Raw genomic sequence first — 24587 nt, forward strand, 5'->3', positions numbered from 1 at the left:
AGGAGATGAATTTCTTCGTCCCCCCCCCCCCTTCCTTTTTGCTGAGAAAAACCCACAGAGTCTAACATGGGAGAGGAATAAAAGCCTTGCGGGACACATGTTGGGACTCCTGGCTTCCTGCTGGCCCGTGTAGGTGAGCTGTTGGTGTGTTTGTGTAGCCGAGCTGCGGCGCTTTGATGTTGATATTCAGGCAGGGATGCGATGCACACACAGGATTCATCAAAACAATGTCCGGCTGAAGTTTCAGCTCCGCTCCGCTTCAGCTTCGGCTTCCCGGTTGTATTTCCACGACTGCCCTTTACCCTGAGTGTTATCTACTTCTGGTAGGAATTATTTCACATCTTTAAAACCATGTAGCGACACATTTCCACACGGTTTGTTACACTGTAGCGGGCGGGAAGTGTGTAGGCAATAAGGAGGGAGGGAGGGAGGGAGGGGGGAATGGACAGGCAGGCGATGTTTATTATGCCGATTGTTGCTGTGCTATTTTTAGTGCACGGCCGAGCCTTAGGCTTTATTGCAATATACATACTGCAGACACGTTTCTGTCGCTGTGTAGCCGTGTTGTTCGGGAGAAAAATGCGTAAAATGAAGATACAGGCCTGCGTAAGTGTGTGTTTGAGTGTGTGTGTGAATGGTTTCGGGATGGGCGGTGGTAATTCTCTGCATGCGTCAATCCCTTTTTTTTTTTTTTTTTTTTTGTGAATGGGGGCGTACGGGTTGTTGGAGCTGTTAAAGCAACATCAAAGCTGCATATTCCGGCTGGTTTAAAGTGTCCTCAAGTGGGCTAAATGCTTTGTAACAGGAAGAGTTGGTCAGAACATGTGTAATTTCTCGTTCGATAGTCTATACGTGAGGGAGTTTGAGTTTGGAGAGGGGTGCAGGGTTAAGCTAACTAAATGTTACCACCTTTTTTTCAGCTACATCTTGCAGCATTATTAAAGGAAGTTCCATGCTTGTTTAGTGCAACTTTGAATATTTTAAATCCATCTTTTTTGGTGTTATTTCCCTCTAAAACCTTTACAATAACATTATCCAGGTCTGTGTGTTTTATTATATCCCCAGTTCAGGCTTCAGGGCTTGTCTCCCCAAATCTGTCACCCTGCATCAAACAAGCTCTTTTTAGGGACAATGGCTGAGGACACACACACACACACACACACACACACACACACACATGAATACCCCTCCCGAGACTGCTCAGATGCCCTGGGAGAATGGTGTTGCATGAAGCCCCCCTTGTGTGTCAGCTACTCCCCATGACACACTCGTCCACAGTCCAGCCCCCCCCCCCCCCCTGCACCCCTCCTCCTTGCCTTGCTTTTCATCACAAAGCGCAAGTGTGTGCGCACTGTGCAGTGACCGACTTTTTTGGGGGGCAATTTGTCCTGCGGCTGCACTGTCTGGCCTTCTTGTCTTGAGACCCCCCCCCCCCACCCCCCTCTAATTGCACACACACACACAGACACACACATGCATCCATCCTGCTTCAGAGGACCTCTGAGACCCCTGCCAACACACACACACACACAAGGGCGTGAACATGCTCACTACCCCCATGCCTCCTCCATCGCCACCGCATCCCCCCCCCCCTCCTGCCCACCTCGCCCTCGGGCAGTTTTACCCCTTATATCTGTGATGGTAGAGTCGACTTGATGCTGTGGGCACAAGCCGTGATTACATCTGACACTACTGCTCCAGGCTCGAGGAATTCAGGCTGCTCTCTGAAAACAAAGAAAAGAGCAATCAGTTCTCCTCATGAAAAAAAGAAAAACATGTTTTTACATTTTAAAATATATTAAAATCTAAAGTTTCTCTTCTGAAAATTAGTATGTTTATAAGAATACCTGGACTGTCCGCCTACTTCTACATTAAAACTTCTACATCACACTTTTTCCACATTTTTTCTCCACATTGTAGCACCTCATTCAGAAAGAAACTTTGTCCGGAACAAGCAATTTATTGCCTGACTGGTTTTTAGCTTCTTGCAGAGTAAGCTCGAGGTCAAACTTGAGGTTGTATCGAGTTTTAGACGGTGCTCTTGGATCTGCATTGCAGCTGAATTTTACTTTTAACCTTCTGTTGAAGGAGTTGGATTCCAAAGTAAGCCAGATAATGAATCAGAAAAATCAAGAGCGTAACATACAAAACTTGAGAATAAGACAGATGTGAATCTTTTCTCTCACAAACAGTTTGGAGCTGTTTTCACATGCAGTATGCACGCCTGGTAGTTTGTCCTGCTGCGTTCTCTCGTCAGCTCACCCCGACTTCACGCGGAGAAATTCCTAGGATGCTGGCAGGAGAAAGTCCGGGTGAAGTCAGAGTGAACATATCGTTTGTTAGCGTTCACACATACCAGTTTATTGCGTTAAAGCACGATGTGATTGCTACTTTTACATTTCAACTTAGAACCAAGTTTCCATTTAAATATTCTTTATTCTGGGAAACATTTCCAAAAGTATTTGTGCATGGCATGGTATCGTAACAGGTGTCCATATTGTTTCATTTTTACTAGTAAACTCTGGTATTGTGACTACACTACAACGTTGATTTCAACCTTTGACCCCCTGATGTTTCTTAGTCGAGAGAGGATTCCAAATCAGCGTCAATAAAAACCTCTTTTAGAAATCAGCTGATGATGAGAAAGAAACCAGATTGAGTGTTTTAAAGGAAAAGAAGTCACATGTTCCTTTGTGTCCTCTTCTCTGATAGGTTGGTTCCAGAGCTGGACAGTGAGCTCCCGCTCTGATTGACGCAGCCAAATCAAAAAGCCTCATGGGGATTGGCTGCTGCAGCTGGACGTCTGCTTCCTGTTTCCACCGTTGAGGGATTCTTCAGGGAATGTCCAGAGTGTTGAAGCAGCCTGAAAACACACACAGAAGAGAAACACACACGCGCGCGCTCAAGGCGGCTCCACCCTCCTCCCTGCAACCGGTGAATCAGATCTGCACTTACTCAAAAACACAAACGTCTGTTCTTCAGCTGACACACCGAGCCGGGTCCTCGCCTGCTGCACTTCCACCTGACTGAGCTGTCAGCGATGACATCACACAGCCACCAAGGTAAGATCTAAGTTATTACTGTCACACTTCTTATTGGTCCTCCTTCATCAGTTCTTGTCATCTTTCTCAGATAATCAAACATGTAAGATAAATCACAGCATCACTATTGGACTCATGATGTTGGGAACTTGATGATGTTCTTACAGTTAGAAATTGGAGTTTATCCTCTGGATTTAAGGGCTGACTTTCTCGTGCATTCAAGATAACTCTTTATTATGTATATTTGTGACTTAAGTGCCCAAATATTCCAGTCTAATAAAGTTCTAACACCTGACAATTATTTGAAAAGAATCAGGTTAGCGTGTTGCATTCACATCAGGCTGTAGGGCGCCGGATAGCCGAGTGGTTTTTGTCGAGCGCTCCATATCAGATGCTGTAGTCCTGTCCCCGTTTGAATCTGACCTCGGCTTTTTTCCTCCCGTCATTTCCTGTCTGTCGTCAGCTGTCCTATCCGATAAAAGGATACAAATAGCCCCAAAAATAAGTGAAAAATCGGCTCCGTATTTCTGAATTGTCGAGATATTTATCTCTTTTCTGAACTGGGTTTGCGTCTGAACTGCAAAGGTCGAAGTTGACGAACTAATAACAATATCAGCGATGCTACCTAAGGACACGAGCGTCTCCTCATGTTTCAAACCCAAACTAACATGAAACACACGAGAGCTCCTGTTAGCATCCCGAGCTTCTTGGATCTTGTTAATTCAGAATTGTATTTTTGCATGTGACTGAAATGCTCCTCTGCAGACAGTGGAGGAAATGTTGTATCGTTTTGTGCTGAAACGTCGTAAATATGTTCTTGTACTGCAAAGAGTCGAACATGTTGGAGCTGCCACGTCTGGAGCAACAAGAATGAATCACCTCAGTACGGTCACATTAAGAGAAATCTTCGCCTCAGTCCTCTGTATTGATACATGTGAACGTTTGGTTTTTGAACACACACAGATAGCGGCCCACTAAAAGGCAGTAAAACATTTTAATCTCGTCTTATGACTGCTAATTGGCTTGATGCAATATGAATGAGCTCCGGAGAGCGAGAGAAAGAAGTCCATAACTCGGGCTCATTAAGAGAGTCGACTTCCCTCTTTGACACCTAATCACACTCACTTTGGAGGTTTGTGGTTTTTTTTTTTTTTTTTTTAGCGAGCGGATAAATAATAACGGAAAGCAGCTGGCGGATGAAAAGGTTAGCTTCCTGTGGTTAGGTGTCGACCATGTTTACTCTGTGCACCTGGGAGTGCGTGCGCGCGCGCTATAAATACCACAGCCGCGGTAACCACCAGCCCCCTGACATCTTCATCACTGACACATCTGAGCACGCCACAGAGTGTAGAGCAGGTATCTAGGATACTCTGATGAACATGTGTTTGCTTAGTGAGTCGTACAGCTTCCTCGAGGAGAACACAGCGTGGCTCATTTTCTCTCTTTAACCGCCTTATATTCTATTAACCTGGGATTACTGTGGCTTCTCATATTGATAAATCAGAGTTTGACCCTTTAATTCTCGCCCCTCTTTCATTAAGACTCTCTGCCCTGCCTTAAGGAGTAGCACGGCAATTTAATCTTCAACCAGCCGCGCTGACTCAAACCGTCTTTTGAAAGTGCTCAGAATGATACCTCTATTATAATTTGATCACAATCCTATCGCGTCGGAAGAAGACAAACAGAGATGTTGAATCAAAGCCCAGATCTGAACGCGGCCAAGAAAGGAAACTTCACTCTTTTTCTGGCCAACAGGCAGCAGCAGCTGATGGAGCCGATAAACTAACCAGCTCCTGTCACAATATAAGAAGACTTAGCCGTTCATAATTCCCATCCTTTTTCCCCCCCTCCTGTACCTCCAACATCCAGTTGACTTTCCCACTAGAGGGCCAGAAATAGCCGCGTTGCTTTTTTGTAGTCCGGGGGAGAAACGATTGGAACCTGCAGCGGGTGTTTCTCTCTGTCTCGCTCTCCTCTGAAAAAGCCTTCAGAGGAGACGATCCGGGCCCCCTCAGAGTGCTGCCGAGTGTGGGCGTCAATTTGAGGTGCTGCTTCTTCCCGTTTGAGTGACAGCTGGGGAGACACACTTGTTGGATGTCGGCGCGCACACACACACACACACAGACAGAAACAAGCATCCGAGAGACATCTTAAGACGGGAAACGTTATAAATTGGCCTTGTCGGTGCTTTTCCTGTCTGCTTCTCTTTAGACTGAAACGTTTCAGACGGCTTCAGTTCCAGTTTCCAAACATATGCAAAGAAACGGATCCCGTGGCGTCGGGTCGCATCACGTCTTCTGCTCAACGTCTTTTTTATTTTGAGGGCAATTAAACAACATTGGCTTTGTTCTCCGAAGGTGAACAATGAGACGTTCAGATGCACGGCTTTGTTGTGCTCTTGTGTTTGCGGCGTGATTAAAGCTGCCAATTTTTTTTTTTCTTCTTTCAGCTCGCTTTGCGCTAATTTCAAATCGTGCACCAGCCCTCTAAATAAAGCCACGAGTGCGTGTGTTTGTCTGTGTTTGTGTGTGTGTGTGTTTGTCCTCATGCAGCAGCTCCGGCGAGCGTGTGCTGCATGCGTGCCCGCCGTGCTTGTGTGCCATTTTTGTAATCTGTAAATGAGCTTAGTAGCGTGCACGTTTTTGATCCAGGACTTACTCATTTTCTTTATTACAGCAGCAGTGGGATTTTTAGATTAAATATCATTTGCCACAAATCTCTTCCTAGAAAAGTGAAATGTAAAACGCTTTGTCGGGGGTTTACGCTTCCCAGAACAAAAGGGGGGTCAGGCCGATAAGGTCTGCACATCACGTCTTTTTTTTGCGGGCATTATCAGTGAACAGGCGGGAGTGTTTGCACTGGAGTGATTCCTCTGTGTGACGAGAGCTTTGACTCATTAGCCGACGACATTTGTTTTACACTCGCACTTAGCAATGAGCTAACATCTTGATGCACCGAACCCCCCCCCCCCCCCCCCGACATCTCGACCTCGTTCCCTGTCTGACTGTTTATCTTTAGCTTTGTGAACCCACCGAGCCTTTAAAGGTTTGTGCTGCTCGGGGTTCGTCAACAAGTGCCACCCTCTTTCCCATGATTCTCTAGGGCCGCTCCGTGGTTGTGGTCACATGCTAAGCACCCTTATCAGGTCTGGCTGACAATCAGGGCCGCCCTCCATCCAGATAAAGAGGGAAACTGCACAAAAACCACATGTTTCTGTTTTAGAGGATGAGAAAAAGAAAGGAGAAAGACATGCACGAATGTGATCTTCTGTGTAAAAACTGAAACAGAGAAATGGAGAAACTATCTGCATAGTGAAATCTTGATTTGTCAGGATTCAACACTTCCTCATTAACCAGCGTCAACACATGTCGGCTGTGCAGAAAGGCAGCAGTTTGATCGCAGCCACTCCTCAGATCGATCGCTTCCCGTCGACTCTTAACTCGACTGCTCTTCACTCGTATGTGGATGCCAAACAAATAAAAGACTGATGTAGCGCTTTCCCCCTTTTTTTTTTTATAATCGTATCACTAGTTTGACCATTAAACCAACAGTATAGGACTTGTGCAACATTTACCGCACCTCCATTTTTGTTAGAAAAACACTCATATAGATTATGAAACACACAATAGTTGTCTTTTTGTTGTGGCCCAACAATAATCCATTTGATCAAAAATGAGCCTGTGAGGTTGTTTTCCTGCAATATTTGTATTTTCTCTATTTACTTTAAAATCTTAAAAAGTGAAACATCTAAAATCAAACATGAAATCTTCTGGGGTGGACCAAAACATAACACTGAATACAATACAGGGGACATTTTTTTTTTTAACCAAAATGACAACAGTTGATCATTTCTGACCCACTTATGGAAGAGTGCAGGGTCCAACCTCTTGTGCAATTTATAGGGCGGTCGTGGTGAAGGAATTTCAACCGCGGCGATCCAGGATGGCTCAATACATAGCGCCGTATGATAATAACGGCACAGTTTTTAAGAAAATAATCAAATAAGTAAAGAACTTAATCAAAGTAATCTTGTGGGCCAGATACTATTTTTGAGGTGAGAGCTCAAATTGGATGTTTCCTTGCTTCTCATGGATCTTTTTGCTGCAGATTTTACAAAACTTGCATCGTCTAAATCAGCCGGTTTTCTTTTTTCATCGGACTAAGAGCCCAAATGTTCTCCAAAAGGGAGAACATGGGGCGGCGTGAGGTTGTGGCAGTTGGCTTGTTAATGTCATTTGAGCGGTTACCGCCACAGCCTTCGTGTTAGGGTTAATCACACACGCCAAGATAAGAGCAACTTGTCTGAATTTCCTTGCAGATGTAAGAAAACGTATTCAGCAGCAGTGTTTTGTCACTCAGCATGAGTACATGTTACCTTTTGGCTGGAGGCCTCTGCATAACTACTACGCCTTCTCAGCATCGTGACGCAGTCGGATGAAGCTCAAGCTAACCATCAGCCTACCTGAGCCTCGAGGGCCACCGTATCTCACACTGTATATCTGTTTGCTGTGGTCATGCTTATGTTGAAAGAGCATTCACTATATACTCTTCATAGTTTTAAAATCCTAATAATAAAGATCAGAGGAGATCGTACCCTCCAATTGGAAAGCATTTATAAGCTTTAAAAACCATTAGAATAACTTCACCCCCCCTATGAGTTTTAGTTTCCTAAAGCCCTTTTGGTCCAATTCCTACCGTCTTTAAGGGACGACAGTTGTACAGAAGTAATCTCTGTTTTGAGTGAGAAATGAAAGGGTTAAATCAAGATAAAGGACATAAATAACTGTTTTTCCTGTGAACTTATCTGCTCATGTTTCTTGGAAGGACCGTCCTCTCTTCGTCACTCGTGTCAGTCTTTTAGCAGCCTTCTAAACCGAGCAGAGACTCGCCTCACCTCAGATGCCTCCTTGTGAAAGTGATGCAGGCGTGTGAGTGAAATAAAAACAGAAGTTTAAAAAAGAACAAAAAAAAAAAAAAAAAAAAAGAGCAGCCGGCCTCCTCAGGTGTTCCAGCGTCTTTTTAAAGAGGGAGGGTGATGCCACTCGCTGGCAACGATTTGACTTTGCGTGTTAGTCAGAAAGGGAAAGCAGCGTTCCAGAAAAGTCTGCAGAGTTCTACCACTGGAGCAAGACGTGTTTCTGCACATGAGTCATCGACACACACACACACACACACGCCGAGGCCAGTATGTGGTTGGTAAGTAAGTGCTGGGTACAGTATGTGATTATTTGTGAATGAAAGGCCTGAACTTAACATTGTTAAATGCAAAAATGAAAGATGAACGCGTTCCACATGCACGCTATCTAAATCACATCTACAGTCAGATAGAAACTGTGCTCAGGTTGTTTTTTTTTTTACTGCTTTATTTTGCATTGTCTGTGTGGGCGTGAGCTCCTTTTATGGCTCTGAACCGGTGAACTTGACACAGTGCTCTCTTCCTCGAAGGCTCAGCTGTAACTAGGTTACAAGCGCAACAGTTTTCACGGTTTACTCCAGGCCTGGAATACAACAAAAACAGCGAGGGGAAATAAACTCAAAGTCAAATAAACACTAATGAGTAGGGTCAGGAGTTTGTGTTGTTTGGGCCGGCACCCAAGATCACATGGAAGATAGAAGTGGTTTCAAGCTTCAGGCGCCTGCGGACTTGTTGCTTTGCAGATTAATGCAGTGAACAAACGAGTCAGGTTGTGTTTGCGTTCGTCCTGATTGGAGTTTAAGCATTTCGTTGGACACAAAATTATCGAGGATGACAACAACTTGTTCAGGTTTTTCAGGTAATGGCCAACCCTAAAATACAATTTAGATTTCATGTTTTGTCATTCCGGGCCCAGATATTGATCTAGCTCATATTCATGATAACAAGAAGATTAGTGGGCGGGGCTATAACCTCTTAAAGGGCCAGCATGCTCTGTCAGAACGGCTTGTCACACTATGTATTTTAGTGGCATGTTTTTATTCCTGATTTGAAGCAGCTTCATGTTTTGTGTTTGCAGTTGTGAGTTCACTTTCACCAGCTGGTCATCGGGGAGTTTGGCGAGGGACTGCTGCTGACGTAAACAGTGCTATACAGTCGGGGTGGTGACACACATGATGATACCCCGGTGAAGGGCTTTTCCCTCCCTGGTGTGTGACAGCTGACACTATGGGAATATGCTGTGATTCACTGTACAGCAGGAGCATGTGTGCGCTGAAAAATGCGGCATTTTTACTCGTTACCTTTAAGAAATACGCTCCAGGGTGTCACAAACCTCTGCTCCCCCGCTGGCCTTCTCCCCGCAATCATATCTGAATCTTTGATGATGCATAAAAAACCAGGAGGTCGTGTGCAGCCCTCCCTGAATATCCAAGGCTTCTGCTCCATCACGCTGCTGCTGCTGCTGCTGCTGCTGCTGCTGCTGGCAGTTTAGTATTTTACTTCATTAAACGTGGCAAGGACAGGTTTGGAGTGGGTTGTTTTAGTTTTTACAATTTTGACAACCAACACCTTTTAGCGCCATTGAATTCCAATCTTTGCCTCCTCTGGACCATCTTTGGGTCTCACCCCTGTCCTTGCAGTACACACATTAATTCCTGGATGATACTTAAGTCTATATATTATAGATTTGCTTTTTATTACACCTGCCAGATACTATTAACCGGGCAGCAGTGGCATAGAGATTTAAGGAACACACTTGGGAGTGTCAGATCACTGACTTGGGATCTTTTGGCAGATTGAAAAAGGAATGAGAAGCACTTTCCCTGCGATCAGTAAAAAAAAAAAAAAAAGAGAGGAAATTGAGACGCCTGGCAGGAAACATCATTTCCCACTGATCCAGTAAAACTGCAGAAGAGACATGTGTGATATCAAAAAGTGTTCCTTAACGTCTTTGGTTTTCCATAGAGATGGGAGTGTAAAGGCAGTATATGGGTGATTAATGCATTAAATTTAAAATCATCCTGCTTTCAATTCTGCTCTCATTCAGTGACCCCTCTCTCATCCTCTTATCCAGATGCACGCGATCACACAACACACTGCTGCTTAAATCCAGGGGGTGAAGGGGTTAAAAGTTTTCACTGCAATAAAGAGGGCCCGGCTTATCCCTCAGTCTATTTTTAGCCGCGCACACACAAGATATGCGCACGTGCATGCATGGTGAACAAACAATCATTATTTTTGGTCTCCCGTGTTGATTCTCCTCTTCACGACTGGGCGCTCGCTTTACCGTGTGCCGTGCGGCTAAAAATGGAGCGCGAGCGGGTTGAGTGCGTGCGTGACACAGCCACACACCGGTCAGTGTGATACGAGAATGAGCCTCATCAAGGGGTTATTTCGAGCCTCGTTGTCACATTAGTCTGCCGTCCAACTTGTGCTGACATGTTTCTATCCCCACAAAAGCAAATTACGAAATTTGTGGCAGATTGCAAAATGCACTTCGGTGGCGCGTTCCCACAATGCCGCACCCTCCCCTCCCTCGCTGAACCCAGTGAACAGAGATGAGGCTCCTGCCAGCCAGACAGTTCGTCAGTTCTGTCCTCCCATGTGCCACCAACTTGGCTGAACATGACTAACAGTCCGTCCCAGAACAAACCCAAAGGGGGGTCTCTTGTGCAACGGCCCGACCCCCTACGTGCAAAAAAACTCGGCTTTGTGCTTGTGAAAATGGAGCGTAGCACCCATCTCGTCCCGCTGCACCCATCCCCCCCCCCCCCCCTCCAAAAAAACAAACACCTAATCACGGCCTTTGTCCAGGCTAGATGTCTTGGTGCATAAGAGGAGCTGTGTTTTTAATTGGTATTAGGACAGAGACGGCAGAGAGGGAACATGAGCTAATGAAAGGACCGGGACACGTCTTTTGTCCCCGTGTCTTTTGTCCCGTCCCGGCTGAGAAACGGGATACACTGTGTCCTGCCAATGAGCTGTCAGCGGCAATTACGGTTTACACTCCCGCGTCAGAGCCCCGGCCCGGTGCCTTTTGACATTTTGCTGCACAGGCCCGGACACAAAGCATGAATGTCCGGCCTGGGCATCAAGGGAATGCTACCGTTACACAAGCAGATCAAAGGGCAACTATTGCTTGAGCTGTCCAACATACGAGCGCTTCACTTCACTTCACTTCACTCAAAGAGCGATACACCACATGTTAAACCGTGTACCTGTTCCTGGCTGCAGTGTAACGGTTATCTCACATTTTATGGCTGGCTGTCGTCAGGCATCAGGCCCAGCCACCCAGGCTTCACAGTTGCATCACAAAGCAGCCTGTGTGTGGCGCCGTCATTGGACGACTGTGGAGGTAAACACAAGAGTATAAAGACTTGAGATAAAAGATTTACTGGACGTTTAATACTCCATTCACGATGATACACAGTATGAAGTCAATCCCAGAATGCACTGGTGTGTTCTTCTCTACAGCAAGATCTACCAAGGGGCAGCAGACCGATGCTTTTGCGAAATTGGCCAATCAGAATCAAGTAGCCGTATAGATGACACTCTTCTCTAAAGCTTCGCATTTTGATTAGCTGCGAGCACAAATGCGAAGATTTTCTCCAGGTTCAAATGTTTCTAAACTCCTGGACGAGGTCTTGCAGCCGTCCTTGTCCACACTGTCCCCTGAATGAGCCGGGGCGTGCAGTTTTGTTTGGGGTGAGCTGGATCTTATTAAGCTCTTGTTTTGAAGCGCTCGACCAGCTCGCTGCAAACAAACGGAGGTGTGGAAAGGGTTACTCGTTTTATTATCTATGCTTTTAAGTTTTGGGGGCCTTGCATTTCAAGCCTCCGCATCCCCGCGGTTTCACTTTTTGTTCTTCTAAATTGATGAGCTGACCTCAGGACTTTGATGTGTTTTGGATACACAACAGCAACTGCAGTCTAATTACCGACTCCCCGCACATTTCTGATTTTATATCAAATGTCGCCATTCACAGTGAAGCACAAAGGCGCGCACAGACGCCTCGCCAAATTGCATTAGCGTTGTATTTTTCCCACTCTAATCGGCCGAAGCTCAGATGGGTGTTTTTTTTTTGGGGGGGGGGGGGGGGGGGTCCTTCGCCCCGGCCACTAACTGGTGGCGACTCACACAGGGGTCGCCCATTCTCTTTATTCAGAAGCGGTGACGTCAGCCGCTGCCCTCGGGAAGCAAATTGTGCGACCCAGAGGAAAAGGCTCTTCAAGGAGAGGCGTGTTTGATTAATCGTATTGTTCCTGTCTGGTTCACCTTGCTCGCCGGAGTCACCCTGGACGAAGCAGCCAGGACGGAAGCGCGCTGAATGTAATGAGGCCGGAGCATCCTTCCTTCCTCTCTTTCTCTCTCTGTCACCGTGTCTCTTTGTAAACGCCACGGACAGACATCTCATTTCTCCGCGAACAACAAAGGCCTCTGTCGACATGCAGAATGCAGTCCAGGAGGTCAAGCTCGCCTGTCACAAAAAAACCACATTTAGCAACGCAGCACTGAGCTCTCAATCATTTGTTTAGCTCCCGAGTCCCTCCACACTTACAGCGCGGATCATAACATGCATGTTTTCGACGAGCGCTAGCTGCATTAGCTCGAGTTGACTGACTCTCTGCCTGAGGCTAGCCGAGGCTATTTATAGCTCCCCCGTCTCCTGATTCTTGCCCAGTGGGACCAAGAAGAGAAGGGAGGAGAGAGAGAGAGAGAGAGAAAGGAGGAGAGAGTGAGTGAAGGAGGAGGAGGAGGAGGGGGCTGCTGGGTAACTAGGCTACATTCAAGATTGATGGACCCTGTTGCCAAGGTATAGGGCGCTTCTCCTTTGCGAGTGTGCGGCGGTTGCGTATGTGGTTTGTTACTTCATTACGTCGCACTCTCTCTCTCTCATCCTCTTACTTATGTGTGTGTGTGTGTGTGTGTGTGTGTGTGTGTTCTCACCTGTGCTCCCTCCACATGCGTCTCAGGTATCAGCGGCGCGGTTTGGACTGAAAGCTTACACACACTTTGTCTGAACTGACCGCAGACAAAGACATACATCTCCCTAATTCCCCCGCACTTAGGTCGGCGATGTAAAGCAGCTCCCGGCAATTTTGCGAGAAAAAACAACAAAGGGGTGTAGAATTACGGCAAGCCACAGGTGTCATTAGTCACAGATGTGACTCATTTCCATCGCAGGCGGCTTGTGTGCGATTTGAATGAAACATTATCAGCTATTGATGTTTGTTTTGGAGATGCAGGGATGTGACCACCTGTCAGCTCCTCAGCTTTTACATGAAGTCCGACACTGTGTGTTTGTTTGTGAAACACACGGCGAGACCGCAGAAAAGTTTGGATTTAGCACCCGTTTCAAGAAGTTGTCCGTTCTCTCGTCAGGCATCGGGCGGCCGCGTTTGGCAGCCGCCGGCGAGAACGTTTTTGGTAAATGAACCCTTGTGTGTCGAGATGTGTGCTCGCACCCAATTCCTTGCGCAGACGGTGCATAAATGGGTGCAGCAACCCATGCAAGGTGGTGCGAGACGAGCACATAGAATAAGTGCGCGTTGCATCCTCAAGCTCGGTTGCTAATTAAGTGTGTGCATGTGTGTGTGTGTGTGCCAGTTTGGTCCAGAGAGAATTCCAGAAATAGCTCGTGCACAGTGAGATACTCGCCTGTTTTTCCTCCCTTTTATTCCTCCAAAGGGATTTTACATGGCTTTTCATCTCCCATTCAAAGGAATAATTGCATGTTTGTGCGCTTTTGATGCCTTTTAAGCCTCGTGCTCAGGATATATATGGATCAGGTGCTTGTGATTACTAAAAATACATACATGTGCAGAGGATGTGTGTGTGTGTGTGTCAGGAGGAGCGTGTGCAAGGCGCGATGCATGTCAATTCCATCCTCTTCACTCCCCTCCCTTTTGCGTGCTGTTTCCTTGTTTTTCCTCCTCTCTTCTCTCTCTCTCTCTCTCTCTCTCTCTCTCCCCTCCTTACCTCTGTCTTCCCCCTCTCTCCCCCAATGCGTCCTCCTCCTCCTCCTCCACCTCCTCCTACCCCTCCATCTCTGTCGCTCTGCTTTTTATAGCCATGTCTTCCCAGGGCTCGGCAGCTACAAAAGCCTTTTCATGTTGCCACTATAATTAAATCCTACACACTTTCACACACACACACACACACACACACACACACACACACACACACACACACACACACAAACGAAAAATGCATGCATACACACACAATAACACAGGAGAGGCAGCAGGACTGTATCTTTGTGTCTGCATGTGTTTGTGCGCTGTGTGTGCGTGCTCCGCATGTGCCGTTACACACAAAAGGGTGAGCTATTTTTACCTCTCCCCCTCCCTCCCTCCCTCCTCTCAATCCCCCCCTCTTCATCCCTCTCTGCTGCTGCTGCTGCTGCTGCCAGCCACATTTGCTATGCTGAGCACAGGCAGTATCAGTCGAGCCCCAACATCCCTCCTCTCGCACACAGGAAGCTGCTCTGTCGCTCTCGGACACATTTTTTCGGGCTTATTTTTAGACCGTCGCTGCAAACTCACACCTAGATCGTTCGGTTATGGACCAGGCAGACGCTCAGGTGGCGGCCGATCGCAGCCTCGCTGATGACCTGAACCTCGATCGCCCGCTCCATCTGTGGTCCTAACCGCCCGATTAGCAGTTCGGTTTAGTCGCTGGAAGCTTGGTCACTATGTTGCGGACAATATTTGAAGCGGAGTGTGCTATCTCTCCCACAGAGGGGATCCTGGGGAAGGAGCAGCAGCTGGAGGTGCTGAAGACGTCCGCGCTCAACCACATCCCAACAGGTTGGACACTCTTTCTCTCTCCCTCTCTCTCTCTCTCTCTCTATCTCTCTGTGTTTACAGTGTGTGCATGTGAAGGCAAAGTCTGTGTTCATGTGCATGAACGTGATTTCACTATTAACCACATCCTGTGACACTTTCCTGCACAGGTCTGTCCTGAGTCCTCACTCACACATGTGCAACCCGATGGATGACTCATAATTTCATTCATTTTTCACAAGTCTTGCTCACTCCAGTGCATTGCATTTTTTTCATTTATTTTTTGTACAGTTATCTCACAGTGCCATTTTGTTGAATGAAAGACGCAGCCCTCTGAATGTAGGCAGTCTGTTTGTGAGCTTATGTAAAAACTGTTTGTCGGACGTCTCATGAGAAATGGCTGCCAAATATACACAGCAGCGGGAGCAGTTTGGTGATGTTTTCGCTGCGAGTTCCTGAGACGGTTCAAAGGTCCCAAAACAAAACAGAGCTGGAATATCAGAAATATGCTCCCAGGCACATTATTAGAAAAAAAGCTTTCTCTACATCCAGCTCAAATATGATGCACGATTGAGTTGTGAGGAAGAAGTAGTGAATGAGGAGGTGAGATTGGAGAAATGAAAAGGGGCACAGATGGAGATGAGGTAATCTGAAGGAGAAATGAGTCTGATGTAATATATGCATAATGCATTATCTAATTTCTTAATGAATGGCCTCACACAGACCCCAGTTTTGACTTTACAAAGCAGCAGGCATAATGTTTGAGTTCAACCAGCCTGTTGCTCTGGAAGAACAAACAAGTTCATTTCTTCTTCTTCACTTTGACCTGAGGTGTCTCCGTCTCGTCCCAGAGCTTCCTGAAGCCTCACGTGTGCAATCAAGTTGTCCACGGGGTTATTTTCCGCACGCCCCCCCCGGCTACGATGATAAAATATTGAAGTCCACCGGAGTGACTTCATCAGATATTCTTGAAATCTGCTGTCTTGGATACAAAGCTGCCACGGGGCGGCTCTCCATGTTACAGCGAGGGAGTGTGACCCGAGCTGTTTGGATGACGGGATGAGGAGAGAGAGCACATTTCTATGAACGCAAGTCATGCGCTTCCTCATTGATGAATGCAAAAGCTGCAGTTTGAAAAGTCTCAAAGGCGTTGTCATCTAATCTTTACATAATCAGATCCCTGCGGATGCATTTGAGCACACGAGCGTGCTGCACTGTGTTTTGGGAGGCAAAGCAGTGGTCGCTGCACCTGCAGGGAGCGTCACGTCGCAAAGTCAACACCGGAGTTTGGCTCCACACAGAGTAGTTCCAGTCGTTGCTACTTTTTTGACACCTTGAACTCTGCGCTGTGATTTATTTAAACATGAACTTGATCTCTTGACATGGACAGAAAGTCTAAATTTGTTCTGTAAAATGTAAGTCAGAGATTGATGAATGAATCAGACATTTGACAACAGTATTGATCACTGAACCTGTTCAACAAGCCAAACGTTTATTTCTTGTAGCTACATTGATGTTGATATGACGAGACGACTCGAGCCCGACTGATTAATCGGCCAGCCGATAATATCAGCGGATATTAGCATCACGTCACTATCACCATCGGCCCCATGTCCCACTATTACTAGATTAAAAAATCACTTCATTTGAGTTCCTATCTATTACACTAGCAGTTTTCTTTCATCAGCATAGTGTGCTCTATGGATTTCAACTAGCATTACCAGTCTTGGTATCTGGTTTTTTCCCCTCCATAATATTGGTATCAGTACTGGCCCCAAAAATCCCATATCGGGCGGGCCCTAAAAATGGCGAATTCAAGGTAGCAATACAGTAATTCCAATACTTTATGGCATTTCAGATACTCAAACATAACTACACTTTTTAGCTTTCCAACCACTCAAGCTGTACAGACTGTGTATACAGCTGTCGTAGATGTCAACATTATTATCCAACCCTCCCACATTCGTTTTTTTAGGTGTGTTTTTTTGCACATGTGTGCTTCACTATGCGGACTGGAGATCGTTCTAACTAGCCGATGACTCGCTGCACTTCCTGAGTGACAGTCATAGGTAGTGCTCGAGCAATTTTAGGAATGATGAGGTAATTGTTTTGTCAATTCTTTCTGTCTTTGTGGAGAGCAGGAGCTTTGTCGCAGGCTTATGTAATGTCCTATAACGAACTTTTAATATTGCCTCTAGGTCGTCAGATTGGTTGTTAGCGGATCAACAATCGTTACTTCAAATTCATTTCGTTTGTGGTCAAAAAATGACAAACCAAGAAAGCTCAGACGAGGAGATGCTTAGATGCTTAGGTGATGAATGAATCAACAGAAAAGCCAGCTCATGGGTCTCCACTCTCATTATGTTCACACAGGACAAACACGTTCCTGCACGTACTGCCCCTCAACCTCCGCACGTCGTCCACCTCGTCGTCCCGCGTGTTATGTCTCTTGACTCGCTCTCACCTGTCTCTTTCCCTCTCCGCTTTGCCGCTGCAGACTGCTGCGTGACGTCACTGAGGTGGCGACAGGTCCCAACATGCGGGTTGCAGAACAAGACTCGCTGCACCTCGACACGTTCCTCCGTCACGCCCTCGATGTTCCGATTCTTTTTTTTTTTTTTTTTTTTTCCTGAGAAGGTCGCCAGATCACAATCGGGTTTATCTGCGGGGGGGGGGGGGGGAAGCTTTTATCGTCGCCAGTAGTTTGAGCTCTCGAGGAGGGCAGAACCCAAAATCAGAGGCTTCTGTGGAAGACGTAGTAAAGTAGGCTGACGCTTTCCAAGCCTACCCTCGGGAGACCAACCAGGAAGCAGACAGCAGCGATTTCCCGCCATCAACAGTTGTGCGACTTGTTGCCTCTCATCTTGGCCCTGCTGCTAAATTCGCTGTGAAACCCCCGCGCTGAATATCTCCTCTTCTTTGTCATCCTCCTGCACGGTCTAAAAGGCGAGATCACATTTCTCTGAGGCGGCTCTGCTCGGCTCAGTATGACATCTATTAAGCCTAACGAGTGTGGAGCCCGGGCAGTCGGAGGAACCGAGCCTTAAATCTGAGACGCCACCCCCCCCCCCCCCCCCCTCTGCATTGTCTGGTATAAATAGACCTGCAATAAGAGCCAGAGGAGTTGAGGAGGGTTGAAAACAGGTTGTGATTTGTTGCGAGGAGATGGAGGTAGGAAGGGAAGGATGCAGAGCGGGATCAGAGGAATTCAGAAGGAGAGGAAAAGGAAAAGAAGCATCCTGAAAGTAAAATAACTTAAAGAAGTGTGATAATTGCAGCGGTAGAGTTGAGGCTGTTCTCTCTGATGCATCTCGAGCAAACTTTAAAACGCTCACAAGAGAGAGAGAGAGAGAGAGAGAGAGGAGACCCGGAGAACAGAACTGTAAGGTTTTTTCCTCCAGGCTTGAGATCTTAGAGGAAACTTTATTCCGTTTGACAAAGTGAAATGGAACTGAAGTCCTTGTTCTCGTCGCTCCACGTAAAAGTTGTGTAAGATTCCTAGAAGCCCGGCTCTCCCCCGAGACGACGCGGTTCTCTTTGTTTTGGATTTCTCCTATCCGCATCAGTAAACTGAGCGCTTGACGTCACTTCTCGTACACAAAGATGTACCGATATCAGAGTTCATCTTTGATATCGGTTGAAGTGGTAGCCAAGAACGTCAGCGGCCAAAGATTCATACAACCCGACTGAAGACTTCTGTGCATGATTGTGTTTAGTGTGTGGATTCACTCAAGGAAGATGTGCTTTTTATTGATGAAATATTGACTATTTGCATGAACGGTTCATCTCCTGTTGATTTGAGATGATTTGATCTGTGTTGAGGTTAAATCTCCTGTGAGGAACTTTTACATTTGCATCCATTTTGGGGGCACAAAGTACTTCTTGTCCTGTAAATGACATTCAAAAACATCACACCTAACCCCCAGCAGTGCATACAAGTATTTGAAACCGCCTCGTAACGATCGTCAGTCTTGTGGCTGATGGTGGCGTCTGCTTTAAAAGTTCATAAAGAGGATTTTGTGTTTTTATTTTGAAATATTTTTCAGCCATTTTTTTGATTTTTATTTTAGGATAGTGAAGAGGGACAGAAAATGTAAGGAGAGGAGAATTAGGGATGACATGCGGCTAATGTCAAGGGTCGGACTCAAACCCATGATGACCCCAAGGACTTTAGCCTCCGAACATAGGACGCACGCTCTTAACCCCGTGCTTACCCGGCGCCCTATCAGTATTCATTTCAGTCTGGATCATAACCAGCTAAAAACTCCTCACAGGAGCTTCAAAATGTTACTGAATCATGAGAAGTGCAGCATAAAAAAAAACCCTAAATCAGTTTTAAACTATTGTTAAACTTACAGTATTCTTTAGATTAATGAAAAATACAGCTTCAGGACTAAAGACTCAACTTTTTGTTTTAATCCTCCTTGTTTTACTTGAATTCTTCCTGGACTACGGACAAACGTTTTCTTGAAATCTTTGCATAATGATACAGAGAAGACAGGAGAGGTCAAGGGAAGATAATGAAAGAGCAAAACAGCAAAGAAATCCGAGGACAACAATCATATAATGAGAAAAAAGAAAGACATGCACGCACAAATTAAAACTCGTTTTCTGCATTACAAGCGACATAATGTCAAAATAAGAACTTGTATGAACATTGCAATAGAGTAGGAAGGTAGTAAAGTTTGATGTTACAATGAATCAAGGCCTAATTTATTAAAAAATAACAAACACAAATCCCTGTTTGTATTATGATCCAGCAGTGTGTGGATGTCTTGGGAGCCTCCTTGCAGGGAAAAGTCCTTACTCAGGCGTCACCTGAAACCATTTTGTGGTTTTTATTTGTTTGGGAAATGCAGGCAAATTCCAGGCCAGGAATTTGAGCACACTGTATTAAAACCGCACCAGAGAGAGCGAGAGAGAGAGAGAGAGCGAGAGAGAGAGAGAGAGAGAGGTGGTTATTATAAGTAGAGGAAGGGGGAGGAAGAGGGGGGTGAGGCTGCATGTGAGAGGAGGCAGAGATATTTGATGCACTACAACCAGCGTGGAGGGTTTTCCTTGGCCTTTAGAAGCAAGGAAAGCAGGTCGAGCGAGGGTGAGGAGAGAGAGTGCTGTGTGTGTGTGTGTGTGCGGGCGTCTGTGTGTGTGTGTGTGTGTGTGTGTGACGTTGGTTCCTGGAAAAGCAGAGGGCTGCAGAATAAACAGCCTGCATGCCTGAGACTGCCCTGTGATGTCACCACTGGGCGAACGAGGGACGAGGGGAGGAGAGAGAGAGAGAGAGAGAGAGGGGGGAGGAGAGAGAGGAGAGAGAGATAGTAGACGCCCATCAGGTTTAACAGGAGAGGGGATGAGGAGCAAAGAGAAGAAGTCGGATGAAAGAGAGGGGAAAGGGATCGGCTGTGATAAACTGAACGAGGAAGAGAGGTAGAGGAGGAGAAGGCGCAGTGATACGGACCGAGAGAGGAGACTGCTGAAAAGAGGAAGCGGAGGAGGAGAGCACTGATGGGTACGTCTTTCTGTGTCTCCCTCTTTTGCGCTTTAAGTAATTAGCGCTGTTGCTGTGACAGAGATGCCATATGAGGTTTGTGCATATGTGTGCATCACTATCAATAAAGCTGTTTGGGACTCAGTAGCCGCTGAGTAACATCGTGTACCAGGAGTGTGTGTGTGTGTGTGTGTGTGTGTGTGTGTGTGTGTGTGTGCGCAGGCGTTAGTGTGTGAGAGGTGTGTATTTGCGTTGTCGACGATCGGAGCAGTAAGTGTAGTGTTTGGTCGTTGTCTTTTGCTAAATATAACAAGCTCTCTTCTCTTCTTGCTCAAACTACTTTAAAGCTACTGTTCGCTCTGATATTGGCGCCCCCTTGTGGACACATGGGTACTTTTAAAAAAAAAAAATCTCTTTGCTGATCTTTTCCTCTACATGTTGAAGTAGCAGCCTAACAAAAATAATCCTCCTGCTGTCTTTTAACTTCGACACTTTAATCAGTGTAAGTCTTTGCTGTAGAAAATGTAAACAAAGGATGTTAAATGATTTGACGCCTACCCCGCCGGCTGAGGTGACACGCATTAAAAATAACACTATAGGAATGATCATACTTATTCCTGATGGTCTCATACGCTCTAGTAGGTCATAAAGAGGCATCAGATCTAATTTCAGTCTGTTTCATGACCCGTTACAAACTCCTCATTGGAGCTTTAAAACAAGAAAACAACACTGTTTGTTTATCTTTGAGGTGACCCTGAAGACTTATTATGGAGTCCCTGCTTCTTTCAGCCCGCAATCAAAGCCTTTCTTAATATCCAGGAAGATGTTGAGTCAGGATCCGAATGTGCAAAGTGACTCACGCAGAGTCAGGTACGGTCGTAACCGCGAGGAGCTGTTTTGGAGAAACGCAAATTGTCGCTCTAAATGAGAAGTTTTCAGCCTTATTTTATGTTCTGCAGCCAGCTTTCTCCACGGAGTGAGTCACGATTGTAGGAGTTTGTCTGCTCCATGTCTGGTTTCATCATCTGCCAAAACTTAAACTGTTGTTGCTTCTTGACTGAATACAAAGCAGCCAAAGCTGGGCTCGTTTTCACCTCACATCGGGCACCTTGTTAGTCCGATTCACACAAAGAATCCTCTGCACAGATGAAGACTGATTGCAGAAATTTCACTTAACATGACAAACACTCATTTCACTCTGAGCGCACTCTGACCTGACTCGTGTGTTGTTGTCGTCCCCCACATGGAGGCGGTCTCCCCGAGGACCATGTTGTTGCCGTGTAAGAGGAAGCAGCAGTAGGAATAATGACAACAATACAGTTTATATGTGAAGCATGTATGAGTGGGAAAAAAAAGGAAGATGTAGAGAATTAAACAGGAACAACTCAAAACAATGGTTGCCTAAATGATGAAATAACAAATTAGCATTTTGATAGAAATAGGTGTCGAGCTGTGTCTTTTCAAGGTACCTTTTGGCTTTAACAGCAAGTGACGCTTGTTTGAATTAGGGTCGTCACCATGCCAGATTTTTAAACTTCAATATGATACCTGTGAAAATCAAACGATCAGGACACCTGTCTCGGATGCCATCAAAAATAGGAGTTTCAAAGCACCCAAGATCGGGTCGTTTCTTGTTTTCAATCACCAGAAATCTGCAGGAAAAGTCTTGCAGAAGTTGCCTGAATACATTAGCATCATACCATCAAATAACAAAGATGTGGTATCTTAAAGTATGAAAGAATTGAATGTTTTAAATGCACCATTACAGTTCTCCTACTCTGCAAAAGATGTTCAGACTGTAAAGTTAGCTCCCTCTATATGCAACTTTTTAAATCTGATTCTGTGTCTTTACTTTGGCAAGCTTTTAACCGTGGGCTCAGATGTAAACCTACGTTTTTAATCTTTGATGTTTGTGTTTATTCCTTTTCCACTTATATATGTGAAAAGCACTTTAAAATAACATCAAGCTTACTTACATCCGGTATGCATGTATCCTGGTTTCTTCTATGAAATGCTCATCAGAGAGTGTGCTAACAGACGCTGGATACTTTGTCTTTGTGTTCTGGCTTTACATGAAAAGATATCAGCACAGATGTCTTTTCTTCTTCTATGCTCCTCTAACAGTTTGCGGTGGCGGGCCTGAGTTGCTATCTGACGAGTAAAGTGTATTTATTCACACTCGGATTGAGCGAAAAGTGTGACATCCTAAAAATAATCCCGACAAATCTCTGTAGGTTTCTCTTTAATGTGGTGCAGCCCGGGAGGATTTTTCACATGCGAGTGCTTCTGCGCGTTTGTTTGGCTCCTTAACTCCGGCTGTTTAGCTGCACCGGCGTCGGCGTGTTTGCTTCTTTATTAGCACAGAGTTCCTAGGCAAGTATCTCTGGCTCTCGCCGCGCTCTCTGCAAACATGTAGGTAAATAATCGGCCAATCGCCTCCTATTTATTCAGATTTAACAGAGAGGAAGCGGCGTGATTGGGAGGCTTCCTGTGCGGTGATTTGTGGGTGGTGTGCAGACCTCGAGCCGGGTCAATGCGATCTTTGTCAGGTGTGTGTGTGTGTGTGTGTGTGTGTGTGTGTGTGCAGCAGCTTTTTACAGTCAGTGAGGAAGAAAAGGGCGTCACTTTTCAATCCTACTTGTTTTTTTTTACACCATGCAAATCTTTATTGATCCCATCAGGAGATTCTGCCACTAAAAGGTCAGAGGTCAGAGCTGAAGAACGATCCTCTAATTGACATGATGTCGACGTGAGAGAAGGTTTCTAAAACGAGGTGCTTTGGATTGATTACTTTTGACAGATTTTAAATATTTGCTCTTGTGTTGGGATTGCAGCTCCAATAACAATCAATCCCTCTCAATTACAAGAAACCGCCAGGGCTTTGATTGTCCCCTCGCTGTGTTTATCTCAAACGCGACATCGTAATATCCCGCGATCAACGGAGGAGCTTAAGACAAAAGAATATTTCTGAAACTTTGAAGCGCTCTCCAAAGCTGCTTTCATGCCTCAGAATGAAAACTGACACTGATGCCAGAGATCGCTGCGCTTTGGTGCCAACATTCATTCTGCATCCTCGAGCAGGTAGACGCATTAAATAACATTTTGATGTAATCCTCACTCAGCTGCACAGTCTGTCCTTGCTGCACTGAAACAGCAAAGGTGCTTTGTCTTCAGAGTGTGACGCACGGGAAGATCCTTGTCATTTTAGCCGTGCAGTTTGTTTTGACTGTTACTAGTGTCAGGACTTTGCCGATGTCATGCTGATAATGATGCATGCAGTTTTCCACAAGGTGTTCTGCGTGGTTACATCTCTCCAACACGTCTGTCACTTTTTAATGTCTTAAAAAATGAGTCTGCATATTTGTGGATATCCATATTTACACTCGTACTGATATTTTGAGATTGGCCTATATCGGCCCGATAAGTGAGCAGCTGATAAATCTGTCAGGCTTTAATTTGAAGATACCTTCATCCATGGAGTGTGCTGTTTGGTATGCCTCTGTTTCACCATGTCTTTGTCCTTCTTCTTCTCTTCCAGTGGACATCAACTCGGCGCTGCCCCTGCGTCTCCCTCCAGCCGCCATCCCCATGGACCTGCGCTTGGACCATCACCACCAGCACCAGCAGCAGCAGCAGCAGCAGCAGCAGCAGCAGGTGTCGTCGCTCTCCCCGCCCGGCCAGCAGTCGTCCGGCCAGGGGTCGGGCGTGGTGGGGTCCTCGATGCGCGAGCAGCAGCTGCAGCAGGAGCTGCTGACCCTGAAGCAGAAGCAGCAGATCCAGAGGCAGATCCTCATCGCAGAGTTCCAGCGGCAGCATGAGCAGCTGTCCCGGCAACACGAGGCCCAGCTCCAGGAACACATCAAGGTACACGTCTACGTCTTTACAAGCAGATTTTATTGTGTTATGCAGGATGCAAATAGATATATTTACACTGATCAAAAAAAGAAGTCGGATTTCTTAGTACAACAGAGTAGTCTGTGTTATTTTGATCGAGACCACACCTTCCCTAGTCATCATCAAATGTTCAATATAGAAGAAAATTGTTACACCACCATCTGTTTCTCACATGTGTCGTTTTTTAATCAGGGTAAGACTGTGCAGCAGCTTAATATCGCTCTGCCCCGACTCTACATGTGCAAGATTTCAGATTAGAGTCAGCGCTGAATATTTCTTAAAGAGTGTTTCTGAGCTTAAAAAGTACACCTTCATATATCCAGTGTGTACGCCTTCTCAAAGATGGAGCACATGGAGCTTCTCTGGCCTTTATTCTCAATGAAAAATGGCATCATCAATAATTAAAGCTGCAGGCCAGCAGCAGCCAGCGATGTAAACAAACAAACAGTTGAAGCTGCACAAAGAG

At 45.9% G+C, this 24587-nt stretch overlaps 1 protein-coding gene across 5 annotated transcripts in view; it reads left to right on the plus strand.

Moving 5' to 3' along the window:
* The window catches only part of LOC132959295 (histone deacetylase 4-like), a 52089-nt gene continuing 27502 nt past the window's right edge, over positions 1 to 24587 (plus strand). The window contains exons 1-4 of one of the 5 annotated variants that reach the window (XM_061032190.1): positions 1 to 133; positions 2713 to 3062; positions 14698 to 14766; positions 23766 to 24091. In XM_061032190.1, the coding sequence (XP_060888173.1) occupies positions 3041 to 3062; positions 14698 to 14766; positions 23766 to 24091 (417 nt within the window). In that variant the 5' untranslated portion in view covers positions 1 to 133; positions 2713 to 3040. Of the gene's footprint in view, positions 134 to 2712; positions 3063 to 14376; positions 14767 to 19120; positions 20249 to 23765; positions 24092 to 24587 lie in introns of those variants that run through there. The other 4 variants (XM_061032191.1, XM_061032195.1, XM_061032189.1 and 1 more) reach the window with 4 other exon arrangements.

The sequence above is a fragment of the Labrus mixtus genome, chromosome 24 (assembly GCF_963584025.1).
Source record: "Labrus mixtus chromosome 24, fLabMix1.1, whole genome shotgun sequence".
Classification (NCBI taxonomy): domain Eukaryota; kingdom Metazoa; phylum Chordata; class Actinopteri; order Labriformes; family Labridae; genus Labrus; species Labrus mixtus.